A 26,645-nucleotide genomic window follows, 5' to 3' on the forward strand; every position below is an offset into this window, starting at 1 on the left:
TACGATATTAAGCTTGTTCTAATGACCCCGCCACTTCTAGTTTTCCTATCTGTTTACTTCACATCCTTGCTCTCACTTGAGTACTATGGCTCTAATTTTCATAACTTTCCTTACCCAGTAATCTCTAGCTAATTGAATGTCGTTAAAATGTAAAATATAAAATCTTTAGCAGTGCGACGAAAGTTCATCCAAATTTATTTTTTACAGAAGTTGACTATCCTTGCAATCTAGGGGCAGACCCCTCTAGAAATGTATAACAAATTTGCATCAAATTAGAAAAAAAAATGCATTTAATCTCCATTTTTGCATCAACTTTGCACTCCCTCGCAGAAAAGTTTGTTTAACAAACGTCTTACGTTGATTCACTTTGTTCGACGTTTTGTTGAATGTAGGGCTAGTTTTTGTAGGGTTTTGACGTCTTACACGCAACGCAAAATATATTGCACGCAACGCAAAATACATTATGAATTTCTATTTTTATGGAAAGAAATGCATTTTATTTAGCGGATTTTTAAAAATGTATCACAAGTGATCTGCCCCTAGCTTGGAATTCTAGCACAAGACATGCTACCAGCTTCTCGTATTAGTGCGTCTTCCGTCTTCAATGGCCCAGATATCCCAGTAAACAATTTTGATCAAGAAACTGTGGCCAAGCCAACAACAAGCATTCAAAGCGATAACACATATTGAAATGATGAATATCGACGTATTTGGTAATCCACCAATTATGGTCCATAGAATGCACTTTACTTATGATACAGCTAGCCATATTAAAAATATAAATGTTATCAAACATTAGTTGCATTGTTCATTCATAACCATAATAACCAAAAATAATATTTATAAACGTAACAGAACTAGAAATAAATTCATTTTAATATTATTAATAAATCCGCTGAAATTTATTATCGAAACCAATAATCCTTATTGGTATTTCAGTTGAAATCTGTTGACCAAAACCAATAACTCGCATTGGTATATCACATAGAATGTATGTGATAGAATCCAATGAATGTAATCGCGAGGGGCAATTCACTCCCCATTCAAAGTGAATTGAAAATACCCAATTGAAAAAATACACGAGAAATGCTTCAATACACCTTCATACATTTAATACGCCGAAAATACACTAATGCACTAAAATACGTTACTTCTGGAAGAATTTTTCAATACGTCGATAATACGTCGAAAATACGCTAATACACAAAAATACGTTAATACCGGAAATATTTTTCAATGCGTCGATAACAATCCAATTCGTCAAGTAATACATTGTTGATACAAGCCATACAAATATTACATTAATTTCATGCCAAATGAAACTAATTCAGTATATTTCTTATTATGACATAGCGTATGTTTTTTTCAAGCTAGATTGTTTACTTTTCTCGGAATTGGGACTCCCAATCAGTGAGTCATTAGAATGACAAGTAGGCAGCAATCAATCAGAATTCTTGTTAGTTTGATTCAGAGGAACAATCCCATAATCTTTAATGGAAAAAAACATCCAGTACATTTGAAAATACTCCCAGGGGACGTGAACATAGGTAAATCCGAAACTTCCTACCAGCATCAGTAGGAAATTTTTGATCAAGAATTCGCTCATTTTATCGACATAAACAATGGTTTAATGTTTACCCTAAATAGTGAAGCTCTAAAATCTTGCAAGTTCGAAGTTTACATTGCGATGAATCATTTTGTTTAGATATATAGGTTGCATTATAAATCAACACTCATTGGGGGCATAGAATCAAAACCAACGCTCGATGAATTGAGAATGCAAAACACAAGATTGTGATACAGTAAAACACAAGATTGTACGCAGCTCACCTGGGTTCGAATCGCAACCCCGCACATAGGGTTAAAGATTTTTCCACAAGAGATTACTCTAACCAGAAAAGTGGCGAATGACCCTAAGGTTAAAACCACTATAATTAAAATAATAAAAAATAATACAAAACACAAGAATCTGAATTACGAGTCGCTTCCGATCAACTTGCAGGAATGAGTTCAGCCATAACTCTAAGTCCAGATGGAATTCCGGCTGTATTCTGCCAGAATTCAGGCTCTAGTGACACAACCGAGTCTAGTACAACCAGTAGGAATTTCGCCTGATTTATTTAGGAGCATCTCAATTTTACTGAGAAACATCTCAATTTTTTAAATAAATTTAGATAATACTGCAGTGATTAAATATAATACCGCGTTGCTCAAAAATTACCATTGGGTAAGCCTAATTAGAAATTCTAATTCTCTAAATAATAAAATTTGGCATAATGCTTAATTGTTCGTTAATCTTGAAAAAAACACTAGTAATTCCATTTGTACTAATTTTATTATTTGCGTTTATGAAATTATTCTACTTGCATTCTGCAATAACATTTAAACGTCAAAATTCAGTAACATTCGGTTTCAATTGATTATTCAACAAAAATACAATGCGTGCATACAATTATACGTTTTAGTACACTAATCCATAAGAATTATGAAATAATTCCCCAATACGCATAATACATTGCATTTCGTGAACAATACACAAATACGTTTTTAATGCGCTAATACGTAAGAATTATGAAAGAAATAACCAATACTCATCAATACACAAAATACATGTCATTTCGTGAAAAATACTCGAATACGTCTCTCAATACGTTAGCCTGAATCGAAAATACTAAAGTGAGTCGGCCCTCATGTAATCGTGAGCATATCAGGAATCTTTATGTGGTCTGCACTTACACACAGAAAAAAAAATAGCAAAAATAAACAAATTTTGGTTTTAAATAACAATTTTCCCGTTTGATATAGTGACAAACAAGATTCAGGTTTGATTCAATCAATACTGTTGGTTGAAATTACCAATAAATTCATTTGTTGGCTTTTCAGTAGTTTCAACAAATATATCGTTTGAAACAACAAAATCGTGGTAAGTTTAACCGAACAAACAAGTTCGAAGAAACAAAACTAAATCTTTTGTATTATCCAAAGGAGAGAACAACTCAAATTTAGTTGAAATTAAACAAAGATTCTGTTGGTTTTTAACAAAAGGATCAGTTAGATCTAACAAATTTTATTTTGATTCAACAATGTTTCTATTTAAAATGTAAACAGAAGTATTTGTTGAACTAAAACAAAAACATGCTTTCGAAAAACGCCCATTTCAGTTTGAAACAGTCATTCGCCACCCGAATAGAATTTTACAATAGCATTTACCCTACAAACAATCATAAAATAATAAATATTATAGTTATTACTGTTTCAACATTGTTCGATGCCAAGTTCTCACAGTAGATTTACAATAAAATTTCATGTAACAATAAATTTCACTGTTCAGCAAAAAACTGATACAGTGCATTCACATTAAATTTTACTGTTTTCGAGAAAAAAATGTATGGAGAAAAACTGATTTTTTTAATGTTAAGATACATAACCACCCCCCTTTTTCACTGTAAAAGTCTATTTTACATTGAAATTTACTATAAAAACGTTAAAGTTTATTGTTTTTGTATTGTAGCATAACACTAAAACTTACTGTAAATTGTTGTAAAAATACTGTACTGTCACAGTGAAAATCAAGGTTTTGTTACTATACATTTCTATTCGGGCATGTTTTAAGCTGATTTCGTTTTTAGAACCGAGTCGCTCTAGGTTCGCTCTGAGCTGTCACTTTTGTATGGATTTTGTAAATATTAGAGCGAACATAGGGCGACTCTGCTCTAAAACCGAAATCAGCATTAGATTCAACAAAACGTTTTGTTGTTTCAAAAAGGCGTGATTCTTCTGCGTGATGGCAAGACTCTAAATAGAATGCTGTAAGTTTACCGTGCATATCAGCAACAGACAATTCAAAACAAGACAACCTAATTTCATACAAAACCCATATCCCTCCATGAATCTGTTGACAATCGTTCAAATCAAATTGAACGTCCAACAAATACGTCATATTGCTTACATAATTTTACAAAATTCGTGATTTTGTTTCAATATTTAACAAGAACAGTTACTGGCCATTTTTAAATTAAAATGGATTTTAGGCCGTGTTTTTTCATTTGTACCAGCTCGTTGCGTTACATCTGACTGACCCATTTAGTTTATTTGGACCAATCAGAAGATCCCACACCACACAAACACTAGCTGATGGGTGGTGTTTGGTTGAGCAGTGCCACTTTACACCGACAAGGCAGTGCTAATCGAGAAAATTTCTCCTTTTTCGTAAAACTAGGAAGTTTATGGAATCGTAGGTGTTTAAAAGACTGAATATTTCAAAATTCGTGGAAAAATGTGTAATTTGTGCTTGAGTTAGCCTAAAATCTGGGTGAAAATATTTGCAAATAATCTGACGAAAGTACCACGTCTAAAACGCAAAAGAAGAAAAATTCAGAGCTTTCGAAGGAGGAAAAAATTGTGACGGATAACAGTGAAAGGTCTCCTACTGCTTGCTTATCGTTTTTTTGTTATTACAAAGTGAAGTGTTGTTCGAGAAAGGCTTTCGTTTTGCTCTGACCTCGCGTTGCAAGAACACCATCAAAGTCCGACCTAAAATTAGAACAAAAATCTGTCCATCAAGCAGAATTATTATTCATCGCCTGCTACCTACCTGCAATCTGACAGATTCTGACTCATTCTGAGCGGTCGAAGTTGCATCATGGATATCACACTGATTGTGAAAGCCACGAACCAGCAGTTCGATGACCAGACGATCAAGTGCGAACCAACTTGGTCCATCCGGCGACTTAAAGGGCACCTGACGGAAGTTCATCCCGGTAAACCTGTGAGTATCTATCTAAAGTTAAATTATCATAGCTAAATGTTTTGCTCAAGATCAGATGTGTGCTCCATAATAGCGAAAAGGCAAAGCATCGACCCTTTTCCATCGACTAGGTGTAGAATTGTTTCTTTTGTGATTTGTGTTTTGATTCGAAATCCATAAGTGGATTCGGGCTGTACAGCTCAGGCACGTATCAATTAGCAAGGAGAGATATAAAATAATTAACATATTCCAGTTGAAATATTGTTAGAAATAGATTTTATACAGAGCAGATTTTTTCAAAATTTGAAAAAATCTGCTCTTTAATTTTTTAATTAATTTAATATAAATTTTCAAATTTAATTTAATGTCAATTATTGTACACGGTAACCTGTTGTCATATTAATATTAATTCAGATCATAATTTAAATTGATGCCACTGATTTGTTGGCTACGGTTGACTAATTACCGATCGATGTTTAATCCCCAATAATACAATTGCCTATGGTTTACTTCATGCATACCACTAACGCATTTGCCAATTTTTAGTGCATCTCCAATAAAACTCAACTATTATTTCTCTAGTTAAAGACACAAATTTAAGATACATCTAGATAGCACCCGACTTATCAGTTTGTCATATTTATTCTTGTTTAACATTTTTAAACTCTCGCTCGTCACGTTCACAGAGTGATGCATAATTTCTTGTTTAGTACATGGTACATGCTCAATATTGAACAGAATTTAAAAAAATGGTAGAGAAATAAAAATGTCAGAGGCCAACAAGGGCCATTTGATTAAACAAAATTTGAATTTACCATTCGCGTCGAAGTCGTAGCCGATTCGATGTGACGCTCGCACACAGCAATGAATTGCTTTGCGGATTCTACTCAAAACAAAAATGAACTTTATGGTTTTTATATCCTACACCGAATCGACTAGTTTAAAAGAATATTTGTGCCATGACTTTCATCCAATATGGTTACTTGTGTACTGTGAGTACACCTAAAAGTGACACTGTTAGGAGTAGAAAATGCAGTTTAAAAAAAACATTCGCGTATCAGTTATGTGTTGCGTCTCAACTGATAACGAAGTCTGATTAAATAAGAGCTACGTGGCGAAGCAGCAATTCACCAAATATGATTGTTTTATTCAAATCGAGCCACAGATGTTGTAGGATGAGGCAAATTAAAAAATCGATCGACGGAACGAAGCTACATTTAATAATTGTTTTGTTCTTTTTCCTAGAGTGCCGATGAGCAAAAACTGATCTACTCTGGCCAGCTACTGAGCGACAGCGTTATACTCAAAGATGTTTTGCGACACTACGACGGGCAACAGGCTTACACTGTGCATTTAGTGTTCACACCGAAAAACAATCGACATCAAAAGGAATCGGGTAGCTTCAGTGGTTGCAGCGCTAGTAGCATTATCAACAATAACTCCAAGAACATGTCCCCAAAGGCCCCAACGGAAGCTGGCAGTGCGTCGACATCGTCCAATGCAAGAAGGAGTAATGAATCATCAGCAGTGCCAGAAAACGGTCCTAGTAGCTCAATTGGGGCGGATGGATTACGACAGCGAATTCTAGTGAGTGAGCCGATTAGCAGTGCTGCTGGATCGACTTCAATACCTTCAAGCTCAATGTCACCGAACACTGCTGACTACATTATGGGACAACATCTGGCTATGCAGAATTGGATGCAGCAAACGTACATGCAATATCTCAACCAATACATGCATGTGTAAGTCATTGCATATCATTTATTATTTATCTGCATATACTCAAGGTTTTCATGGTTTAATTCCCGTTTGAAACAGGATATCAAATGGACAAACCAATCCGCAGACACTATATACCAGCACCCTAACAAATCCACCTGCAACTATCTCACCACAGCCAAATCCCCAAATGACACCGGTACTACCAATACCGCCAGTCAACGCGAATCCAATCCTGGCGCAAACTCTACCGAATCTGGCCTACTATCCGTATCTTTCCACGGTAAATTCATCACCAATGCCGTCGGCCAGTAGCATTCCAGCACCGATCACATCGAGTGGAACCATTCCGACAAGCCCTGCTCAGCCCAGCGTTTCACCCAGTTCCTCTAGTCAAACGCCTGCACTCCCGAGCGCTGTCCGCACATCAATTCCATCACATCCAGTTGCAGGGCAAAGCACAGAAGGCTCGGCAACATCAACTGCACCGTCAGCCCCTGGATCGACCACCGTCGACGGTACAGCCGAAGCACAACCAGCCGCGGCAGCAGGTGCAGGCCAAGCTGCCGCCGCTGCAGGCGCTGCCCCAGCTCCGGCTCGAAGGTTCCCGAATATTGTGGTCGAGGAGCAGGAAAATCGTGACTGGTTGGATATCTTCTTCAGCATGTGCCGGGTGGGAATTCTCATGACCGTGGTATATTTGTACTCGTCACCGACGCGCTGCTTGACGGTGTTCTTCATCGGGATATCGCTTTATCTGTAAGTATTGCAATTTTCTTAGTAACGGTAATACACTACGTTTAGGTAAATTATAATTTTTTTATTAGTTTTTGGACGATTGATAAATCGATAATGTACATAAACAAACTTTTGGAACGATTTACTCAAATATCTGGAAATAATACAAAGGAACACATAAGCTTGCAGAACTTTTTACATTCGAAAATCTAGTACTCAGTGCTAGTACTGCTGATCTATATGCGATTGCTTTTCTTATGGCATTTTCTCTACTTGTCTTGACTGTGGACCACTAGGAGGTTGATAACAGTCTATTATTTATCTCTGGACAAAACCTGCCTAGAGGCCTTGTGGCATCCGGCGGGTTGAAGTATCTCAACCAAGAATTGATCCACTGGGTTCCTGTTTCCATATTGTAAGAGGCGACTGACAGGTCAAGGTGTTTCTCCGTGCCGAGGACTGAATGGCTGGCGGGACTAAAATATGCCAGTCGTGCACGGGGTATCATGGGCCTTACCCTGTATCAGATGAATCTCTCAACAGTCGACTTTTGTTTCTTCACAAATGGTCATGCCCTTAATACCCATTTCGGGGTTCTCTATAGGCGATTGTAAGCCAACGTTTTGATATCTTCTAATTGCTGAACAACAGCGGCTCTCAACCTTTTTCGTATCACGAAACCCTTAGAAATCACCCTGAGTTGCTGCGGACCCCCACGGATAATCATCAATTTCGTATGCTATCAATATGCTATTTTCAGTTTGTTAGGAAGCAAGACTTGAAATGTCAATATGCACTTGTAAAATACATTTTTCTTCGCGGGGGAACGACATCACAGCCTCCTAGGGGTCCGCGGACCCCAGGTTGAGAATCACTGCTCTAAAACCTTATTTCCGCGTTTTATATCTTACTAGCTAATACCCATCGCGCGTTGCTGCGATTTTCCACTAAATAGAAGGAAAACACAATTTGTTCCGTAGCGCCATCTGGCGGGCAGATAATCCCCAACCGATATTACACAAACACGCTCCATAACAAATGCCTACTGTGTATAATTCTTTACGGAAATCGGTTAAGCCGTTTGGGAGTCTATAAATCATATACATACAAACTTTGACTTTTATATATATAGAAGAATAGAAGATAGATAGATAGATTGTCCTGCGCGGTCCCAATAACGTGCATATCCTACCATCTTGTTACACGTGTTACAACGTGTCTTTCGAATCCATTTTAAAAGCAGCACGAGGTCATGGAGTACCTTTATATATCAAGAACATACAATCAATGCCTAGCAACCGACATCTGTCGATATGTTGGATAAAACGCAAGATTCGTCCATGGGATGCACCAGAACATGCCAACCACTGGCGTAGCTTACAACTTGATTTCTAATTTATCCAAGCACAATTGCAGAAAATTACCCTTGTCCCCGAAGACATGTGGAATTCTGGAAGTTTTCTGTAGATTGCATCAAATTATGACGTTTCATGCATCTTAGAACCATTTGGAATAGAAATTAATTTGAACTTTTGATTTCAATAGCCTTTACTTTATTTTGATATTAGGGCTGCACTAGTTTACATGGAAAATTGCTGTGCGGCCGCATGCTGCAACCCGTAACTCCGGAACCGGAATCCCGATCCACAAAAAATCAACAGCTGCCGATGGGAAGGTTCATTTTTCCAGACATCTCTGAGAAACAGCGCTGACATTTTTTGCCACATGCACACATACACACATACCGGGGGCAGCAGCGATGGGAGTTCAAGACAAGAGTTCAGGGGGTTAACGAGGGATAATGATAAGGATTGCATCGAAATTGAACTACGGACCGACGGCTACGTCATTCCACTACCCTAGTAGGGGGGAGTGACAGTTCCACGAAACGGCGAGTTAGCTAATGGTACTGGCTGCCCCCCGCCCCGTTAAAACTTTTGTAGGTCTCCAAGTATGTTCGAAACCCGGCACTTTAGCCGGAGAAAGAAGGCTCAGTTGAAGGTTCCTGATTAGCGCTGGTCCGGCTATGAACACGGTACCCCGTGAATGGCCGCGTCAACCTTCGCATGCGACTTCACTTCTTGCAAAGGTAATCATGGGATCATATAGAGCCGAATATTTACTACAAGCGCAGATAGCGGCTTGGAGTTAGGACCCAAAAAGCATGGAAGAAGACAAAAACAACAAAAAAATCTAACGACGATAGTGTGGTGAACCCATTCGCCAAGGTGAGGTCACCGACACAGCAAAACGACCAAGTGCAACAGTAGCAGCTACAAGAGCAGCCCAGGGAAGCTATACAGAGCGCGAGCGGTGACAAACTAATAGGGTGCCAAGGTACGCTAGGGTTTCTGGTGCACACGCCGAAATCATGCATTACCCAAGAAGACCAGCAGTCGGTGTTGCCTAAAGTGACGAAGCTACGGCAAAAAATCGAAGAGCTACACGAATTCGTGAAAAACAAGGACTCTAGTGATTAGTTTCAAATCCGCCGTAGCAGCAGCCGAATGCGAACAGATGGTGTTACAGGAGAGAGCAGAAAACACCGAAAAGACAATGAACACCACGGAGATAGCTAAAGCAGAAGCCTATGAAGCGCCGAAGGGGACCGGTATTCCCGTAATGTGAAAAGAGTAAGCGAAACACCAGGAGAGGAGAAAGAATCGAAGAAACCCAAGAAGGTGAAAGACAGTAAAACAACCGACAAATGGAGAGTGAATTGCGAATCTTAGAAACCGTAGAAGAGAGGTGGAAAAAAACAAAGAAAGGGGTGAAAAGAAGATAGAAGACGTTCGACCGCGCCAGGTGAGGTATAGGGGAGATGCTCTAGTTGTCAAAGCGAATGACGGCGTGACGTGCCCTGCGATTCTCAAAAGGATGAGAGGATCCCAAGCTGTAGGAGCTGATGACAACGTAGTAAGAACCAGCTGCACTCAAAGGCGAGATGCTATTCGAGCTGAGCAAGGATCCATTGATCAATACTTCAATCTATCGGGAATTCGCGGCAGAAGCGGTGGGAGGAGAAGCGAAAGTGAAAACTTTAGTTCAGGGAGCAGTGGTCGAGTGCGAAAATAGAGCTATGTAACCTGGAGAAAGAACAGATGTCAATCAGGTTCAGGAAGGCGTACAGTGGCACATGGTCAGCAGCGATACGCTTTTTGTCAACCGCAGCCAACCAACGTATGTCGATTGGCAAGATCAAAGGCGGATGGTCAGGTGCTTGGATTTCGGCCATCAGGCAAGAAGATGTAGAGGCCCAGACAGATCTGAGCTGTGCAGAAAATGTAGGGAAAAGGAAAACTGCTAGAGACTGCACAAACCAACCGAAGTGCAGAGTACAAAAAGGCGAAAGCAGGGCAATGATGGTGGATAGCACACACGAAGGCTTCGTGATCGCCAGGATCAACGGCGTATTCGTACGTTACATTCCACCACGGTGAATACCAGAGCAGTACAATCGGTTGTTGGACGCACTAGTCGACACGTTAATCCGATGAACGCCGGTTGTTACAGGAATAGGTTTTAACGCTTGGGCTGTAGAGTGGGGTAGCAGGCTGACTAACACATGAGGTAACAGTCTGTTGGGTGCCATGGCGAAGCTAGATGTAAGGCTGTGCAACGCAGGTACCGCTAGCACATTCCGTAAAGACGACCGGGAATCCATCATGGACGCAACATTCTGCAGTGCGTTGCTGATGGATAACATGAATTGGCGAGTTAGTGAGCAATACACACATAGCGACCACTAGGCGATCTACGACACTATTGGTCTGCGGAATTGCATTGTAACGCGGACTAGTAAGTAGTAAGTGAGAGCTAACAAACGGGAATGGAAAATAAAGAACTTCGATAGGCACCTCTCCGTGGAACCCCAGAATTTCCAATGCCAATGAGCGATCGGAAACATTAGCGAGGGCGAGTGATGTAACAATGCCGAGAATAATGGAGCCGTGGAAGTGCTGGCTTTCGGCGTATGATGGAATGAAAAACTCAGCATCCTTCGTGCTGCCTGCTTAAAATCCAGAAGATGTGTTCAGAGAGCAAGATCTGAGGCAGTCAGAGAAGAGTCTTAGGCATTCTGGGCGGCTAGGGTCGCTTTTGAACGCGAGATAGTGTTAAGCAAATCCACCTGCTGCAAGGAGCTGGGCAGAGAAGTAGACGCTAACCCCTGGGGCAAGGCTTACCGTATCGTGATGGCAAGATGAAGGGTCCAATGACGTCAGCTGAAATGTGCACAGACAAACTAAAAATTGTCGTAGAGTGTCTTTTCCGTAAGCATGATCCATCCGCATGGGCACCGTATGTTGATGCAGATGGTGCAAATGCTGGTGACAATCGAGTCTCCAACAACGAGCTTTCGATAGTGGCAAACGGGTTGATAACGAAAAAAGCTCCCAGTCCTGACGGTATCTCCAACGTGGCACTGAAGATCGCGCTCCTAGCGTTTTCGAACATGTTCAAGGTAGTTCTACAGACATGCCTGGAAGAAGGCTACTTCCCGTATAGATGGTAGATCCAGAAGCTGGGGTTACTGCTAAACCCAGGGAACCCCTCAGGAGATTCAGCATCGTATCGACCTATATGCCTGCTGGATACTCTTGATAAACTTCTGGAAAGGATCATCCTCAACAGGCTGCCGAACTATGCTGAAAATGAGAGCGGACTATCGAATTCCGGAAAGGGATCTCGACGGTGGACGCCATCCGCACATTCATCGCGAGTACGGACAAAGCATTGAAACAAAAGAGAAGGGGTAATCGCTACTGCTCCTTGGTTACGATAGACGTGAAGAACGCGTTAAGCAGGGCCAGCTGGGTGGCGATCGTCGTAGCGCTACACAGAACGCGGATTCCGAACTATCTGTGGAAGGTTCTGAAAAATTACTTTCAAAACCGAGAGTACTGGTGAAACTGGAATACTGGAAACGAACAGACAGGACAGAGGTCGATTAGGGTCAGTATCTCGGCTCCATGCCCAACGGTCTGGAATATAATTTACAATGGAATATTAACACTGGACCTGCCCAAGGGTTTTGAGACCGTCGGCTTTGCAGATGTCGTTGTTCTGACGATAACCAGTGAGACCATTGATGAGGTGGGAATGTTGACGGCAGAAATAATAGACATCGTGGAAACCAAGTTGCAGCTCACCACAAGACGGAGGTAGTTCTGGTCAGCAACTTAAAAAAAAACCAGGGCGTCCTTATCAGCGTTGGGGGACACTCAATCCCATCGACACGTGCGCTGGAGCAGCTGGGTGTGATAGTCGACCATCGGTTAAATTACAACAGTCCTGTCGCCTATGTAGGCTGCCAGGACAACTAACGCATTGGCAAGGATCATACCGAACATTGGAGGAGCAAGATGCAGCATGAGATGTCTCCTGGCAGGTGCCTCATCCCTAATAATGATGTTTGACGTACCGGCCTGGGCTGCTGCGCTGAACCTTAAGCAGAACCGCACGAAGTTGACAAGCACGTTGCACTCAGTGGAGAACTCTTCGCCGGTGTGAGCTAGGTCCACCGCTGGGGACCAGTTGAGTAGTACGCGACGTAGCACCGGTGAATTTACACGCATCTACTTATTGTCTTCGCATCTTTTTTTATCTTTATTAGGCATGTTGTTTTCCTTTTTGTACTATATCTCTAATTTGATTCATACTGACACTCACTAACACAAATAATAATATATTCTCTCATATACACTCACAATCTCTTTCATTCAAAACGTGCAAACGCTCATGGCCTTCGCGACAACACAAACGCAAAAAGGTAATAGTGATCATCCACACATACTTATGCCTGCAATCTCGATAACATTCAAATACCCCGGTAATTAAGTAAACATTTTAGCACCTATAAATTTATAAACGCGGTCTCAAGCACCCACAGTTCGCGCGATCATGAATCGATTACATTCAAAAGTCCCCACATTCGGTTCTGGCAGCCTAGACTCATGCCTTTTGTTGGACCAATCAAATAAAATGTCGCTCGTATCCACTAGACAACACGTTCCAAGGCGACATGACTTGGAACTCTAATGATATGGGGAAACTCTCTTCTAGTACCTGAACCGTACACTGAAACATAAGAATCGGGTTCACAGACCGTGCGATCATTCGAGAACACATGCGAATATGCGTATGGTCACACAGTTGCAAAACCGAATTTATCTACGTTTTAGTGACCATCCATAAATAACGTAGCATTTTTTTAATTTATTTTTGACACCACACCCCCCCCCCCCCCCTCCCCCATCGTAGCATTTCGTCACAAACCTCTAAATAGTCCCCCCTGGTAATTACGTAGCTTGACGGTAACTCTCCTCCCCCCCTTGTCCCCATAAAATAAAAAAAAAATAATAAAAAACGATGTTAGTTATTCCCCTTGAATAAAGCTACGTAGCATGACATGATCCCCTATTTCCCTGTCGTCACATATCACAAAATACAAAATTCCCCCCTCCCCCATATAATGCTACATCATTTATGGATGGTCCCTTAGCCGATTTAAGGAGTGAATATACAAACGCTCGTGTTCGTGCGATTGTGAATCGGCCACGTCGGGAAGTCCCTACTCTCAGCCTAGCAGCCTAGATCCATGCCTTCAGTTGAACCAATCAGAAAAAAATGACAGCCATATCCACTAGGCAACTCGTACTCACTCTTCTAGCATCTAAACCGTACACTATAAATGAAGTATCAGATCAACGCACCCCGTGCGATCGTTCAAGAATACACGCGAATATGCGAATGGACACACAGTTATGAAATCGAATTTATCCACCCGAAGTTACAAACACACTAGCACATGCAACGTACAAACGTTCACGTGACAAATAAACGCAATCGAACACGTTAAGTTACAAACGACCAAGTGTTTCGCGATGATACACAAAGAGGAACATGCAATCGCGGTCATTCACGCACAACTGCGCCCAAAATTTTGCAAATGATTCGCCCCAATGATTTACTGTAGGCTATAGTACTTATAATCTAATTAACGCGGTCTCAAGCGCGCACTAATAAACGCTCATTCCCACGCGATCGCAAAGTCCCTACGCACGCACATTTGAACCGTACACTCAATATCATAATCAGAATCACGACTCGATGTAATTGGCCTCTAGCAGTGTTTTAGTGGGTGCCATTTACCGTCTCGTCTGCAACTACAGTGAATGATTCTGACGGGGACCTCTTCCGAGAACCTCTACAGCTCCAGTAGGACAACTCTCGAAAAAATGTCCCGATATTTATTTTTCACCTACTTCTACAACATATTGCAACAAATTTAATCGCATTTATTATTGGTTCACAATGTTTCACAATTTTTTTTATTTCGATTATAGAAGTTTTAACCTTAAGGTTATTCGCCTCTTCGGGTTATAAAAATCTGTTATGAGAAATTTTTAACCCTATGTGCGCGGTCGAACCCAGGTGCGCTGCGTACAAGGCAATCGATAAACCAACTTCGCTACGCCCACCCCTGCTTTCACAATTTTGAAAAATTTAATAATTTTAAAATCTTGTAAGTTGAGCTCTATTTGTGAATCGATCCATATGTTGCATAATCCAATCAATAGCTAAACGCTATACCATATTTAAGCTCTTTTCTCAAAAGCACCAACCAGAAGAAGAAAAAGTGCGTTCTTAACTTCTGGGTTCAAATTAAGAGCTATGATATAATTAGAACAATCATCTTTAAATCCAACGCATCCGCAAAAACTGAACTTTAGACTTATTCGTTCAAATAGATTTATAGCCATATACTTAAAAATCTTTCCAATTGAAATAATAATATTGAATTTACTCTTCTTAACTTTTCGCAGTTATCAAATTGGTTTCTTCCGCAACAACAACAACAATACCGATCGACTGGAACGCGCCCGTCAAATAGTCGTGCAACAGATCAATAATGCTCATGGTATTCGACCCAATGCGGATGCTCGACCACGAGTACCCGGCGCTGCAGTAGCTGCGGCCCCAGTTGCACCCGATGCTAACACTGCTGCTAATGGTCAAACCGCTCAAGTTCCTTCCCCGTCCGATGAGACAGTGGACAAACCGAAAGTTGCACTATCGGAGCAAGATGCAAATACTGCTGTCGGCTCGAGTACTGAAGCAGCTGTAGAACCAGGGAACAAACCTGCATCGCCAGTATCAGTGCCACAGATGGAAGACTCTGTAGAACAGAATCCCGTTGAAGCGGAGGATCCGTCAAACGTCGTACAGGAAGCAAACAGGATAAACTTGAACGATGTTGCGGCCTTCTTGCGGACGCTAGTGTTGTCGTTCTTCACGTCGATAATTCCCGACACCCCCGCAGCTTAGAAAGCAAGTGCAGTAGGTTTAACTTACTGGGATCAGCGATGTTTTTGTTTCTCGATATATATTGTTTCCTACGGTACAGAGCAGTTGCTGACGTCGTGTACATAATAATACATCTGAACCCGCTGTGCGTTTATCCTGTTCTAATGTATCCTTATTTTTAAAATATACAGCTATCATCAGATGACTTGCAAAGCTAGTTTGTTGCTTAAAGTTTTTTTTTCTAATATTCGTAAGACACACACACACACATTATTATTGTAAGTGGATAGATTAACTTTTTATACATGCAAACCTCTAAAAGCATCGCGAAAAATTATACACGATCAACTAGCTAGCAGTGTTTAGGAACGAATGTAGAATTAGATTTTGCAAACAAAACAGTAATTTTACGTTGAATCTTGCAACGAAATCCTTTAGGGCGGGTCGAAGTTGTTCTTTGCATTACAGTTATTATTTCGAGAATCCGGCAACGTGAGCATTTGCACTAGTTGATTTTTTAATATTTTTCTGTTAGCTTGTCTAGGATCGAGTGGTAATATATGGTACATGTAAGAAGGTATTATTGTGTAAATTCTTCAATGTAAAACAAAGTTGGAACAATGTTATCGATTTATATGATAAGCAATGGAAATACAATTATTTATGTTCATACTGGAAGGAAAGTTGTTCAAGTCATTTATCTACATTTTTGCCGTTGTTCATTAAATAAAAACCCTCGGGGCAGTGGATTTCACTGGTATTGCAGCTTCTAGCAGAAGATGCGGACCGCTGGACGTGTTTCATTTCCAGTCCTGCTGGAAAGTGCAATGGCGTTTTTCAATAAAAAATGCATGATTACAAACCCTTAGTGTCGAGATGCCTAACATTCGAATACTAAGTATTTCTGATTTCGTTAGCAAGGAAATTGATAAACAAATCATCTGCAGGAAATTATTCCGATATTTGCTAAAGCTGTAATTAAACAATCCACTAAGCGAAACAGTCGATCGGTATGCTAAAATCGTGGTGACCAGTCGAATTTTAAACTAGTTCGTTCAACCAATCAATTGGATACGCCTGTTTGGCCTAGACTGGGAGTGAAGCGTCGCCGTGGGAAGCAAGGACGTGCAACTGTTGACCGTAGTACAAACGATGTTGTGCTCATTGACCTGTCGCTTACGTCAATTGTTCCTGTAGCCCCTCCACCTACGTTTTGGATATCCTTGTCCGGCTTTCATCCGATGATCACTAATAAAATGATGTTCAGAAAATTCTCTTGCGCTGTTTGAACGTTGAAGTGTCAACAGACATCGTGCGATTGGTTTCAAAGGGGAAGGACACTACAAATCTGTCTTACATGTCGTTCAAAATTGGCCTCGACCCTGCACAGAAATAGCTACTCTGTCTACTTGGCCTGAAGGCCTATACTGTTTCGAGAATTTATTCACATGTCAAGAAAAAAACCAATGACTTCCTACAGAGAATTTAGGAAGCCCAACCACAGACTAACAGACATAACACTTAAAAACAAAGCTTCGCCCGCTTTAACGGTCATTTTAAATATATTTGTAGTTGGGACTGTGGCCACATTTGAAATAATGGCGCCACTGAAATAATAACTGAAACATGATGGAAATTTAAACAAATGAAGCTAATTTTTAGTCAGTTTTCAAATGGACCATTTTCAAATTTTCAAGAATATTGAGTTAAGTAAATAAGTGAAAGTGGTTAAATAGACTTCCGCTAAACCTTTCTACTAAACCACCAAACCTTTGTCAAAGCTTTATAGCAGAAAATATGGAATAAGAATTTCACGTTTTAGCATAGCTTTTCCTCTTGGTTAATTGTAAATTGTGATTTTTAATGTACAAATATATTAAAACGTGATTTTAATGGTATGAGCCAATATAGCATTAGCCCAATAAAGCATAACGGATATAGTTTGGTAGTTTTTTGCTACAGAACGTGAAGAAAATTTCTAATAAACTGGTCGAATTTCACTGAAAGTATAACTATTAAAGGCACTCGTGGTTCTGAACAGAAGTATTAAAAATCGGAATCGACCGAATTTTTACCGGTGTGTATTGCTCCTGATGACAAACGGAAACATCTGCCCAGCCAAAAACTATCTAGATAAGGTTCAACTGCTCAAAACCCACCCGTGTTTCTTTCAAGCAAACTATATGCATGTATATAGTCCTAAAATCTTATTCGCCATTACTGTGATATCCTATTCGTGGTTAAAGACATCCGTCTGCGTGGTTAAAAACTGCAGATAACCTGCACATCAGTATATTTTTCATTTTGTTCCATATACATTGATAGCTCCTGGCGGTATAAATATGGCCAACAAAAAAACACATTTCACCATAACAAACTAATTGTATTGAGAGAAATTTTTACCATAACTTGGATACATATTGCCTTTCAATCTCTAAATAAAATCTTGGGCGAAAAGGTGAATTTTCAATACTTTTTATCATTTTGAAAACTTGTTTGTTTTTTGATTCACAAAAATGCGTCATGTTGAGGACGCAAAATAAACATGTTCTACGACATTTTTTACTCGTTTCTTTACTAAATTAGCTCGTTTAATGATTTTTGTATTGATTTGTACTAACAATTTCATATATTTACGAAAAAATTAAAGGGCTGTGTACAGGACACGACCACGGTGACATTAAAAATGTAGCTTTTTTCAAGAGCGTGCAAATGTATTTTATCTATCACACATATCGACTCAAGTTCTTGCTCACTCGCCTGTTTTTTATGTTACAATTTGCTATATACCCTCCGCATTAAAACATAATTTATTGAAGGTCTTTTAACGGTAATCTATTAATTAATCAAGTATCTCACTAGGTGATTGGCATTATTTGGCTAATCCATCTAGTAAAAATAGGCTGTCTGTCCAGAAAATATATTTAAAAGAAAAGTTCCATATTTAGAACCGTGACGAGGAAGCCCACGCCCAGCAACGGAAATATACAGATTCTTCATGAAATATGAAATTTCATTTTCCATTTAAATTTTCAATAATGTATTAATGAACTTAAGTAAACAATCTTAAGGTTAAGTATTTCTTGATCGATTAGTGGTGAAAAAAATCAAATTATTTGATAAATTACATTGTTATGCAACGTTCGCACTACCAGTTAAAACGGGTTTTATGCTATCTTGGTGACATTTTCTCTTGTTGCTAATTATTAAAACGTGTTATAACTCTGTAGTGTAAACATTGTATTATTAAACCAATTCTGCAGCGTTTTATGTTATATAGGTGTTTTATGTGGTAATAGGACTGACATAATTATATCTTCAGTACAGCGGTTTGTTGCATAATTTCAAACAGATATATTTTAAAATTTAAATTAGTATACCTAACCGTTCAATTTGTTGTATACTTTAAAACGCAATTAGAACTGTGTTTTAACTACATAGGGCAGGACAGATACTCTGACTGGATAAACTGGGAAAACAATTTTAAGTCCAGTAACGATTAAGACATGGCTTGAATTTGAATCGAAAAAGAACACCCGCCTAAACTGCTGCTGGGACGGTAAGTTCTGTTTTAAAATTTTCCGTTGTGTACAGTACGAAACAAAAGTGTTTGAAATTAGAAAACAAAAAGTTCTGCTGGTAATGTGATTGTTTCCGATGCAATTACACTCAGGTTTTTTTTTTACGCAGGGGATACAGGCCGTGCAAATGAAAACCGCCTAAATTTAAAAAAAACGCGTAAATGAAAACCGCGAAAATTTCAAAATTCGCGTAAAAAATACCGCGTAATAAAACCTGAGTGTACTCCCCTATATAAAATACTACGCTGCTGAACAGTGCAATAACTACAGAAGCACGTTGTCAGATGCCTTACTGATAAAAAACATATAACCAAAATATGAAACATATGAAAACCAATAGGCTCTTTACCCTAGGCAGCTACAATGCGCCGTAAACATGGATTAACAAATTACAACGCACACGCATGCATAAAAATAAATATATTTTATTCAAACGCAACACTCTTAAGCAGCACACACCGTATTGAATTAAATCCAAACCACCCCACCCACCCACTTTGCAAATCATTCTGTGACACCGTGCTGGTACCCGAAAAATCCGCACACGGCCACCGCTGCCGAAAATGCATAGCGTCTACCGCTTATTGTAGTGCCCACACGCTGCAGCCATGATCTTACCCGTTCGACATAAGAACAAAAACTGATTCAAACGGGTACGCGTCACCTCTATTTATAAACTAACCGTATATGGTTTAGTCACATAGGTGCGAGTGTGTGCAAATGCCAACGTTGCCGAAAATCGATAGCGCTTATTGCATCGCCCGGAGACGATGTTGTTCGTATGAGACAAGAGCAACAACTGATTTAAACGGACATGCGTCGCTTCTATTTATGACTTTTCGTCTTTCATTGAGTCACTAAGCTGCCCTCTTTTGACGGCTGTGTCTGAGAAATCTGCCTCACGAATGGTAATTTTCCCGTTTTTCGTGAACTTTTTAATTTTACCAATTTCCAAAAGTCTACTTTTATTGGGGAGATATTAAATTATTACCAATATTTAAGTTAGGTGTTTCTGAATCGGTTGGTGTATGAATGATTAAAATCCATCTAGTAATATCGGAGTTATAAGCGTGCAAACCTTACATAGTTTCGTTACATGGGAGATAGTTTAGATTTTAGAATGACACCTAGCCCCAGATAGTGGAGTAAGACATTTTTAATGTCAAAAACCGTTGAAAACGGCACGTTTAAAATTATTCATTTTCCATCATCCTTTTGTTTACATGAACTTCACGCACACAAGCTGTCAAACTCAGCTTCGTAGTCGCGAATAGGAATCGGTTGTTGCATTTCTTCTTACAGAAACCATTCAGAATTGCAAGTCATAATCCGGATGTTTCTCAGTAAAGTTCAGTCAGAAATGAGCCGGAATTCCGGCTGGCTCCAGTCAGTATTCCGGCTCCAGTGACATAACCTATTCTAACTAGAATCGGTTGTGTCACTGGAGCCGGAATACTGACTGGAAACAGCTGGAATTCCGGCTCATTTCCGGCTGAACTTCACTGGGTTTTAATGAAATATTGCACTCATAAATTGGGTAATATTCTACCCAAAAACTGAGGAATTACAACTCAATTTTTGGCTTTGTTGTCTACTCAAAAATTGGGTAAGCTTCTGCTCAAAATATGAGTAAAAATCGATCAATTTTTGGTTTTGTTGAAGTTCTACTGAACCCAAAATTTGAGTAATGTTCAACTCAAAGTCTGCGTAATAATTACTTAATTTTTGGTTTTGTTAAATTTGTACTGAACTCAAAATTTGAGCAATGTTGAACTCAAAATCTGAGTACTAGTGAAGCACTTTTGGGTTTAGTGTAGATAATATTGTACTCAAAAACCGAGTAATAATTACTCAGTTTTTGGTTCAGGCTGGCTTACTCAAATTTGAGTAACTCCGGAATTACTCAATTTAAGGGTTGTTCCACTTTATCTGGAAATGGGTGGGATTAAACTGATTTTTGAGTAACTTTTTACGAGCGTGTATGAAGTAGTGGTGACAAGAGGTCCTGCCAACACCTCCCCCCTTTAGTAAAGGTCTGAGTGCATATAAGGAGAGTGACGACACTGTCAAAATTGGAACAATGATTTTTTGTCAGTGTCATTCCAAACGAGACAAATCCATGTATTTTGAGAGGTCATTTGTTCGTTTGGAATATTACTGACAGATAATCATGACAGTTGTCTTCACTCTCCTTACATACACTCTGGTAAAGGTGATACGGTTCATACCTCACTGACGGTCTGGAAGACGCGAGTATTAATCGATTCTTGTTGTGGGTTGTTACGAAGTGTACGTGTGCGTCGACGTTGACTGGGACATTGCAAGTTCTCCATAAGTTCGGTCGGCAAGACGAAAGGTGTTTCGGTTTCCGACTCGGGTGTTACGCTGTTCAGACCACAACCGTCCAAGAGGATAGCTAGTGGCACTTGTGGACTTTTCACTGCAAGAGAGTGAGGTGACGTCATATTTTCGTAGCCAACATAAGAACTTTGCTTGTAACAAAATGAACGAAATTAATTCTAAATACGAACGAGAAGCACTTTAGTTTACATCAAATCAGTTAAAGTGGTCATTGTTTTCTATTGTTTACTGCTACTATTGTTTGTTGATGACATTTTAAGCGATTTTGACGTTGTCAAACTGACCCCCATCGATCGGTGGAAAAACGATGATGCCTATTGTCAAACTCTGTATGTAGAGATAGGGATGCCAGTTACCTGTTTCACTGCTTCTGCTGTTTGTGCCTAATGCTCAGCTTCGTGTCGACTCCTCATTTGGTTGCAGTGTGATCTGATGAGATCATGTTTCGATGGCAGCCAGATGTTATACGTGACACTACCTATTCGCTCGATCACTGTTCCTGATTGCCAGCTCCACTTGTTGTTCCGATAAACCTTGACCCAGACCAGATCTTGCAAGTTGTAGTTCCGTTCCTTGGTTCCGTGCTTCCGGTTGAACTGTTTTTCTTGACCAGAATTCTGGATCTTATGCGTTGGAGTTGGCGGACGTAATAACTCTAACGATGTGCGACCTTTTAAACGTGTCGACAAATCTCTCCGCCAATCCGTTTGACTGCGGATGAAAAGGTGCAGTCTTTAGGTGGGTGATACCGTTGCTATCGCAGAAAGTTTCGAACTGGTCGCTAGTTAACTGAGGTCCGTTGGCCGTAACCAGCGTTTCTGGCTGTCTGTATCTGGCGCAGATTCCTTGAAGAATGCGCAATGTAGCTGTTGTGGTGATATCCTTGGTGCGCACGACTTCTGGCCATTTCGAGTACGAATCAACCAGAATGAGATAATACTGCCCATCGATTGGTCCTGCGTAGTCGAGATGCAGCCGCTGCCATGGTTCTTCCGGCGCTGGCCAGGATTCCAAATTCGTCTTCCGATCGCACCTGGCTACGGTGGAACATTCGTTACAGGATCGGACGATTTTTGCAACCTCATCATCTATGTTCGGCCAATACACGTACTGCCGTGCAATCGACCGCATGCGCTCGACTCCCGGGTGACCCGCATGTAATTGCTGGAGTACGCGTCTTCTGGAACAGGGTGGCACTACCAATCTCTCACCATACATGAGACATCCACCCACGACGGACAGTCCATCTCGTCGCAGATAGAATTGCTGTACTGCACGATCAGTAATACTCATCTTCTTTGAGGGCCATCCTTCATTGACAAACCGAATGACTTGCTGTAGTATGTCATCTGATTTCGTTCTGCTCTTGATCTCCTTAAACGAAAGCGGAAACGCCTGTAGTGACTCGTTAATAATGATCCGAATACTTTGTTCCAGTACGAGAGTGGCAATTACAAATTCCTCGTCTGGCCGCACGTGACGATTCATAAGCCGTGATAGTACGTCAGCATGACCAAAACTCTCCGTGTGCCCGTAGCAGACGGTAAATCGTATAGCAGTAGCGTTAGGGCCCATCGCTGGAGACGGTTGTCTGTGTAGACGGGGAAGCCCTTTTTTGATCCGAAGATTGCTAAAAGCGGTTTGTGATCGGTCTCCAGAGTGAACCGACGACCGAAGATCATCCTATGGAATCGCGTCACTGCAAATACCAGCGCTAATCCTTCCTTCTCGATCTGACTGTAGTTGCTTTCAGCAGCTGTCAAGCTGCGGGACACGTGACAAATAGCCTATATATAATAGTCGGGCGCCCAACCCGACGTTTGACACATCAGTCGACAAGATGATTTCCAACTTTGGGTTATAGTGCGTCAGCAACAACAGTGATTGGAGACGTTCGCGGAATCGATCGAATGATTTCTGACACTCTGTCGACCACACGAACTTTGTACCAGCCTTGAGCAATTGATCCATGGGCTGTCGGAGCGTGCGCATTCCCTTGACGTACTTGCCGTAATAGTTCACAGCACCTAGGTACACACGCAATGTTGAGATGTCTTGCGGAGGCGGCATGTTAACAATCGCTGCTATTTTCTCTGGATCTGGTCGTATACCGTTCGAGAATTTGGCCCAGGTACTTAACCTGGCGCATATTGAAGGAACATTTTTGATGCGCACAGTGAAACCGTAATCTTGCAAGCGTTCAAGAACAAGCTGCAGGTTGTGTTGATGTTCCTCTTCCTTACGGCCTCCCACCAAAATGTCATCCAAATAACCAGTAGTGCACTCAAGTCCAGCAAGCATTGCGTCCATCAACTGTTGAAAGGCCCCCGGTGCTGCTTTGATACCGGGTGACAGCCGGGTGAACTGAAATAGGCCTCGGTGTGTGTTGATTGTGAGAAGCGGTTGGCTGGCTTCGTCCACTTGTACTTGGAGGTCAGCATCGGATAAATCGATGTGACTGAAAATCCGATAGTTTGCCATCTTGGTAAAAATGTCTTCCGGCAGGGGCAGAGGGTAATTGTTCGGCTCAAGTACCGCATTTAGACCAGTCGAAAAATCCGCACAGATCCGAACAGTTCCATTCGGTTTTCGCACGACGACAATGGGTGCCGCCCAGTCCGAAAAGTCGACCTTCTTTATGATCCCAAAACTTTCCAACCGGTTTAGTTCGTCTTCTACGACGCTCTCCATACTGTTGGCAACCGGTCGTTTTGGACGAAACACTGCTTTGGGGTTTCCCTTGAGCACGAGCTGCACTGGAGTCTTGTTGCACAGACCCATTTGGTGAGTAAAAACATTGGGAAACCCACGGCTCACAGAAAGGAGGCTTGTTATTCCGCGAATTGACAGTTTTCGGTGACGCCAGAGAAATCGTTGAGATAAACAAACGGATTTCTCGAAAGTTGTTAATTGACAATATTTGAGCTCTTACGGTGGAAAACATAGTGTGCAATGGACTTTTGACGTAAATTACGCCATAATTACACTAGACACAGTGCGGATAATCAGTGCATCTATGTGATTATTAGCGTAAATCGGGAATTTGGATGCACGCCATAGAAAACATATCCCACCGTAATTTTCTGATCATAGCAAAGGTTTTGGACATCCGCATAGCTTCCTTGTGATTTGCCAGGTGCCGATCATTCGTTAGCAGCAAACAATATATGAATTTCATGTAATTGTTTTCGCCGACGATTTCTATGACGCGCTCTCGTCAAATGTTTACACTCTAACGAGCTAGCCTAGTATATGTAAGCCGTGGGGAAACCGATCCTGTAGTTCTGCTATACCTTGCGTCTTTAGAGTGCCGATGTGATTGCAGAATGACGTAATTGGTTGATTCCACAAATTAAACAGGTCCATCATGTCAATGCCTAAAATGTTGAGGTTGACATTAGGAGCAGCGACAAAAAACTTATCCTCTCTGGTGACGTCATTGAGGGTAATATTGCATTGCAGCTCCGAGACGAGTTTCAGCGCCTCCCCAGATGCCGTTTTGGCCCGGCAAAATGCGGATTTAACCAGTGAACGACCGCTCCGAATCCACGAAAGATGTGCTGACCGACGGTTTCGACGAAAAACAGGAGCAATAGCCCTCACGATGACCTTGTTTACCGCAAACTCTGAAAAAGTGGTCGCGAAATCGGCAGTCCTTTTTGAAATGCATTCCGCCGCACGACCAGCAAGGAGTCCGTGGCTGCTCACGATTGCTGCTAGCACTGGTTGATTGGTGCGTTTGATTCGACGATCGCTTGTGTGTCACATAATTAACTGTGGACGGGTTCTCCACCAGCACGGTATCCTGCTGTAAGTTCACATGGTTGTTGCACTGCTCAACGAGTTGCTGAAGGGTAATATCTGCTGTTTCGTTGAGTTTATTGATGAGCCGCATCCGGATCTCTGCCTCCTTGTTTGATTTGAGACCGCAGACGTAAATGAGGCATTTAAACTGCTCCTCTGTCAGCTCCGAAAGTTTGAAGTCAACATAGGATTTATTTACCTTGCACGAGTAGGCGAGATAATCTTCACCATCCTCCTTGGTTGTCTGGAGGCAATTGTAACGCCGGCGAAAAGTGGACACTGTGGCTCCAAACAGCTTTAACTTCTCGACGGTTTCAACGAAGGTGTACTCACGAGCAAGCTTTGGTAGAATGAAGCTGTTGTAACGCTCGTGGTCTTGTGGGCTCATTTTTCGTAGCAAAAGTCGTACCTTTGCAGCGTCATCCAGTTTTCCAGCGTCTTTGTCAAAAAGATCAGTATAGCGGGAAAGCCATGCGTCGAACGTGTGCCCATTGTCTTTGTCATATGTGAATTCCGCCATGTTGCTTGAAAGGGAATCCAATATAACCTCATCACGAGACAGGTTCTTGATGGCTTCCTGCGTGGCGGCCAACTGCTGTGACATTTTTTTCATAAATGCCTGCTGGTTGGTGAGGATGGTTACAACCGCTTCCGAGAGACTGGTCTGCTGCGGCTGCTGGCTCCCAGCACCTGGTACAGGAACTGTTCCTCCGTTGGTTGCCATGTGCAAAATTTTCCGCTCTTGACTGACTGATTCGTTGAACTGCTTACTATCTGGATGATTCCCGGCACGAATTTTACAACCGACTCGTCGCCACTGTTGTGATATTGGAGCGGTGTAATTATGACGAGACACAAATGACGATGAATGTATAAAATACTTTATTAAATTAACTGATATAAAATGCTTCAAGCAACTTTCGTTGCATGCTTGCGCGCTCTTCCAATTCAGTTTATTTTCCGTCGGCCTATTTCCGCTACGAGGCCAAACACCGACGCCAGAGAGGTGACACTCCCACTATCTGGATTGGATATCGATCCATCAATTCATGGACCGGGGACCAACGGTTTTACTTCCCTTCCGAAGGAAGGCGTGACCTCAGATTTTTCTCACCTCTGAAAAATCTCAACGACCTCGACTGGGATTGAACCCAGACCAACTGGGGTGGGTGGCGGTCACGCTTACCAACCAACCATCGGCGCCGTCATGCTTGCGCTCGCCTTACCACAAACTAACTATCGATGACAGCCTCGGCGTCATCTCCGGTCACCACTACCTGCGAAGGCGTCTGTCACACTGACGGCTGTCAGTTGGAGAGTCTATGAAGTAGAGTGATGACAAGAGGTCCTGCCAACACAATCTCCCTCACCCCCTCATTTATTAATCC

At 41.2% G+C, this 26,645-nt stretch overlaps 2 protein-coding genes and 1 long non-coding RNA gene across 3 annotated transcripts; 1 reads left to right on the plus strand and 2 right to left on the minus strand.

Moving 5' to 3' along the window:
- Positions 1 to 4,409: 4,409 nt before the first annotated feature.
- LOC131681321 (uncharacterized) lies at positions 4,410 to 6,037 on the minus strand. Its single transcript, XR_009303896.1, has 2 exons — positions 5,563 to 6,037; positions 4,410 to 4,766 (listed from the first exon to the last, which is right to left on the minus strand). It is a non-coding gene; the product is annotated as an uncharacterized LOC131681321 (long non-coding RNA).
- Positions 4,634 to 16,192, plus strand: LOC131681304 (homocysteine-responsive endoplasmic reticulum-resident ubiquitin-like domain member 2 protein). Its single transcript, XM_058962037.1, has 4 exons — positions 4,634 to 4,768; positions 5,993 to 6,489; positions 6,566 to 7,225; positions 15,031 to 16,192. The coding sequence occupies exons 1-4, from the start codon at positions 4,643 to 4,645 to the stop codon at positions 15,530 to 15,532; spliced, it is 1,785 nt and encodes a 594-aa protein (XP_058818020.1). The 5' UTR covers positions 4,634 to 4,642; the 3' UTR covers positions 15,533 to 16,192.
- A 5,885-nt stretch (positions 16,193 to 22,077) lies between these two features.
- LOC131679753 (uncharacterized protein K02A2.6-like) lies at positions 22,078 to 24,234 on the minus strand. The gene is made up of 2 exons (XM_058960498.1): positions 23,267 to 24,234; positions 22,078 to 23,044 (listed from the first exon to the last, which is right to left on the minus strand). The coding sequence occupies exons 1-2, from the start codon at positions 24,232 to 24,234 to the stop codon at positions 22,078 to 22,080; spliced, it is 1,935 nt and encodes a 644-aa protein (XP_058816481.1).
- Between the last annotated feature and the right edge of the window lie 2,411 nt (positions 24,235 to 26,645).

This window comes from Topomyia yanbarensis, chromosome 2 (assembly GCF_030247195.1).
Source record: "Topomyia yanbarensis strain Yona2022 chromosome 2, ASM3024719v1, whole genome shotgun sequence".
Taxonomy (NCBI): Eukaryota; Metazoa; Arthropoda; class Insecta; order Diptera; family Culicidae; genus Topomyia; species Topomyia yanbarensis.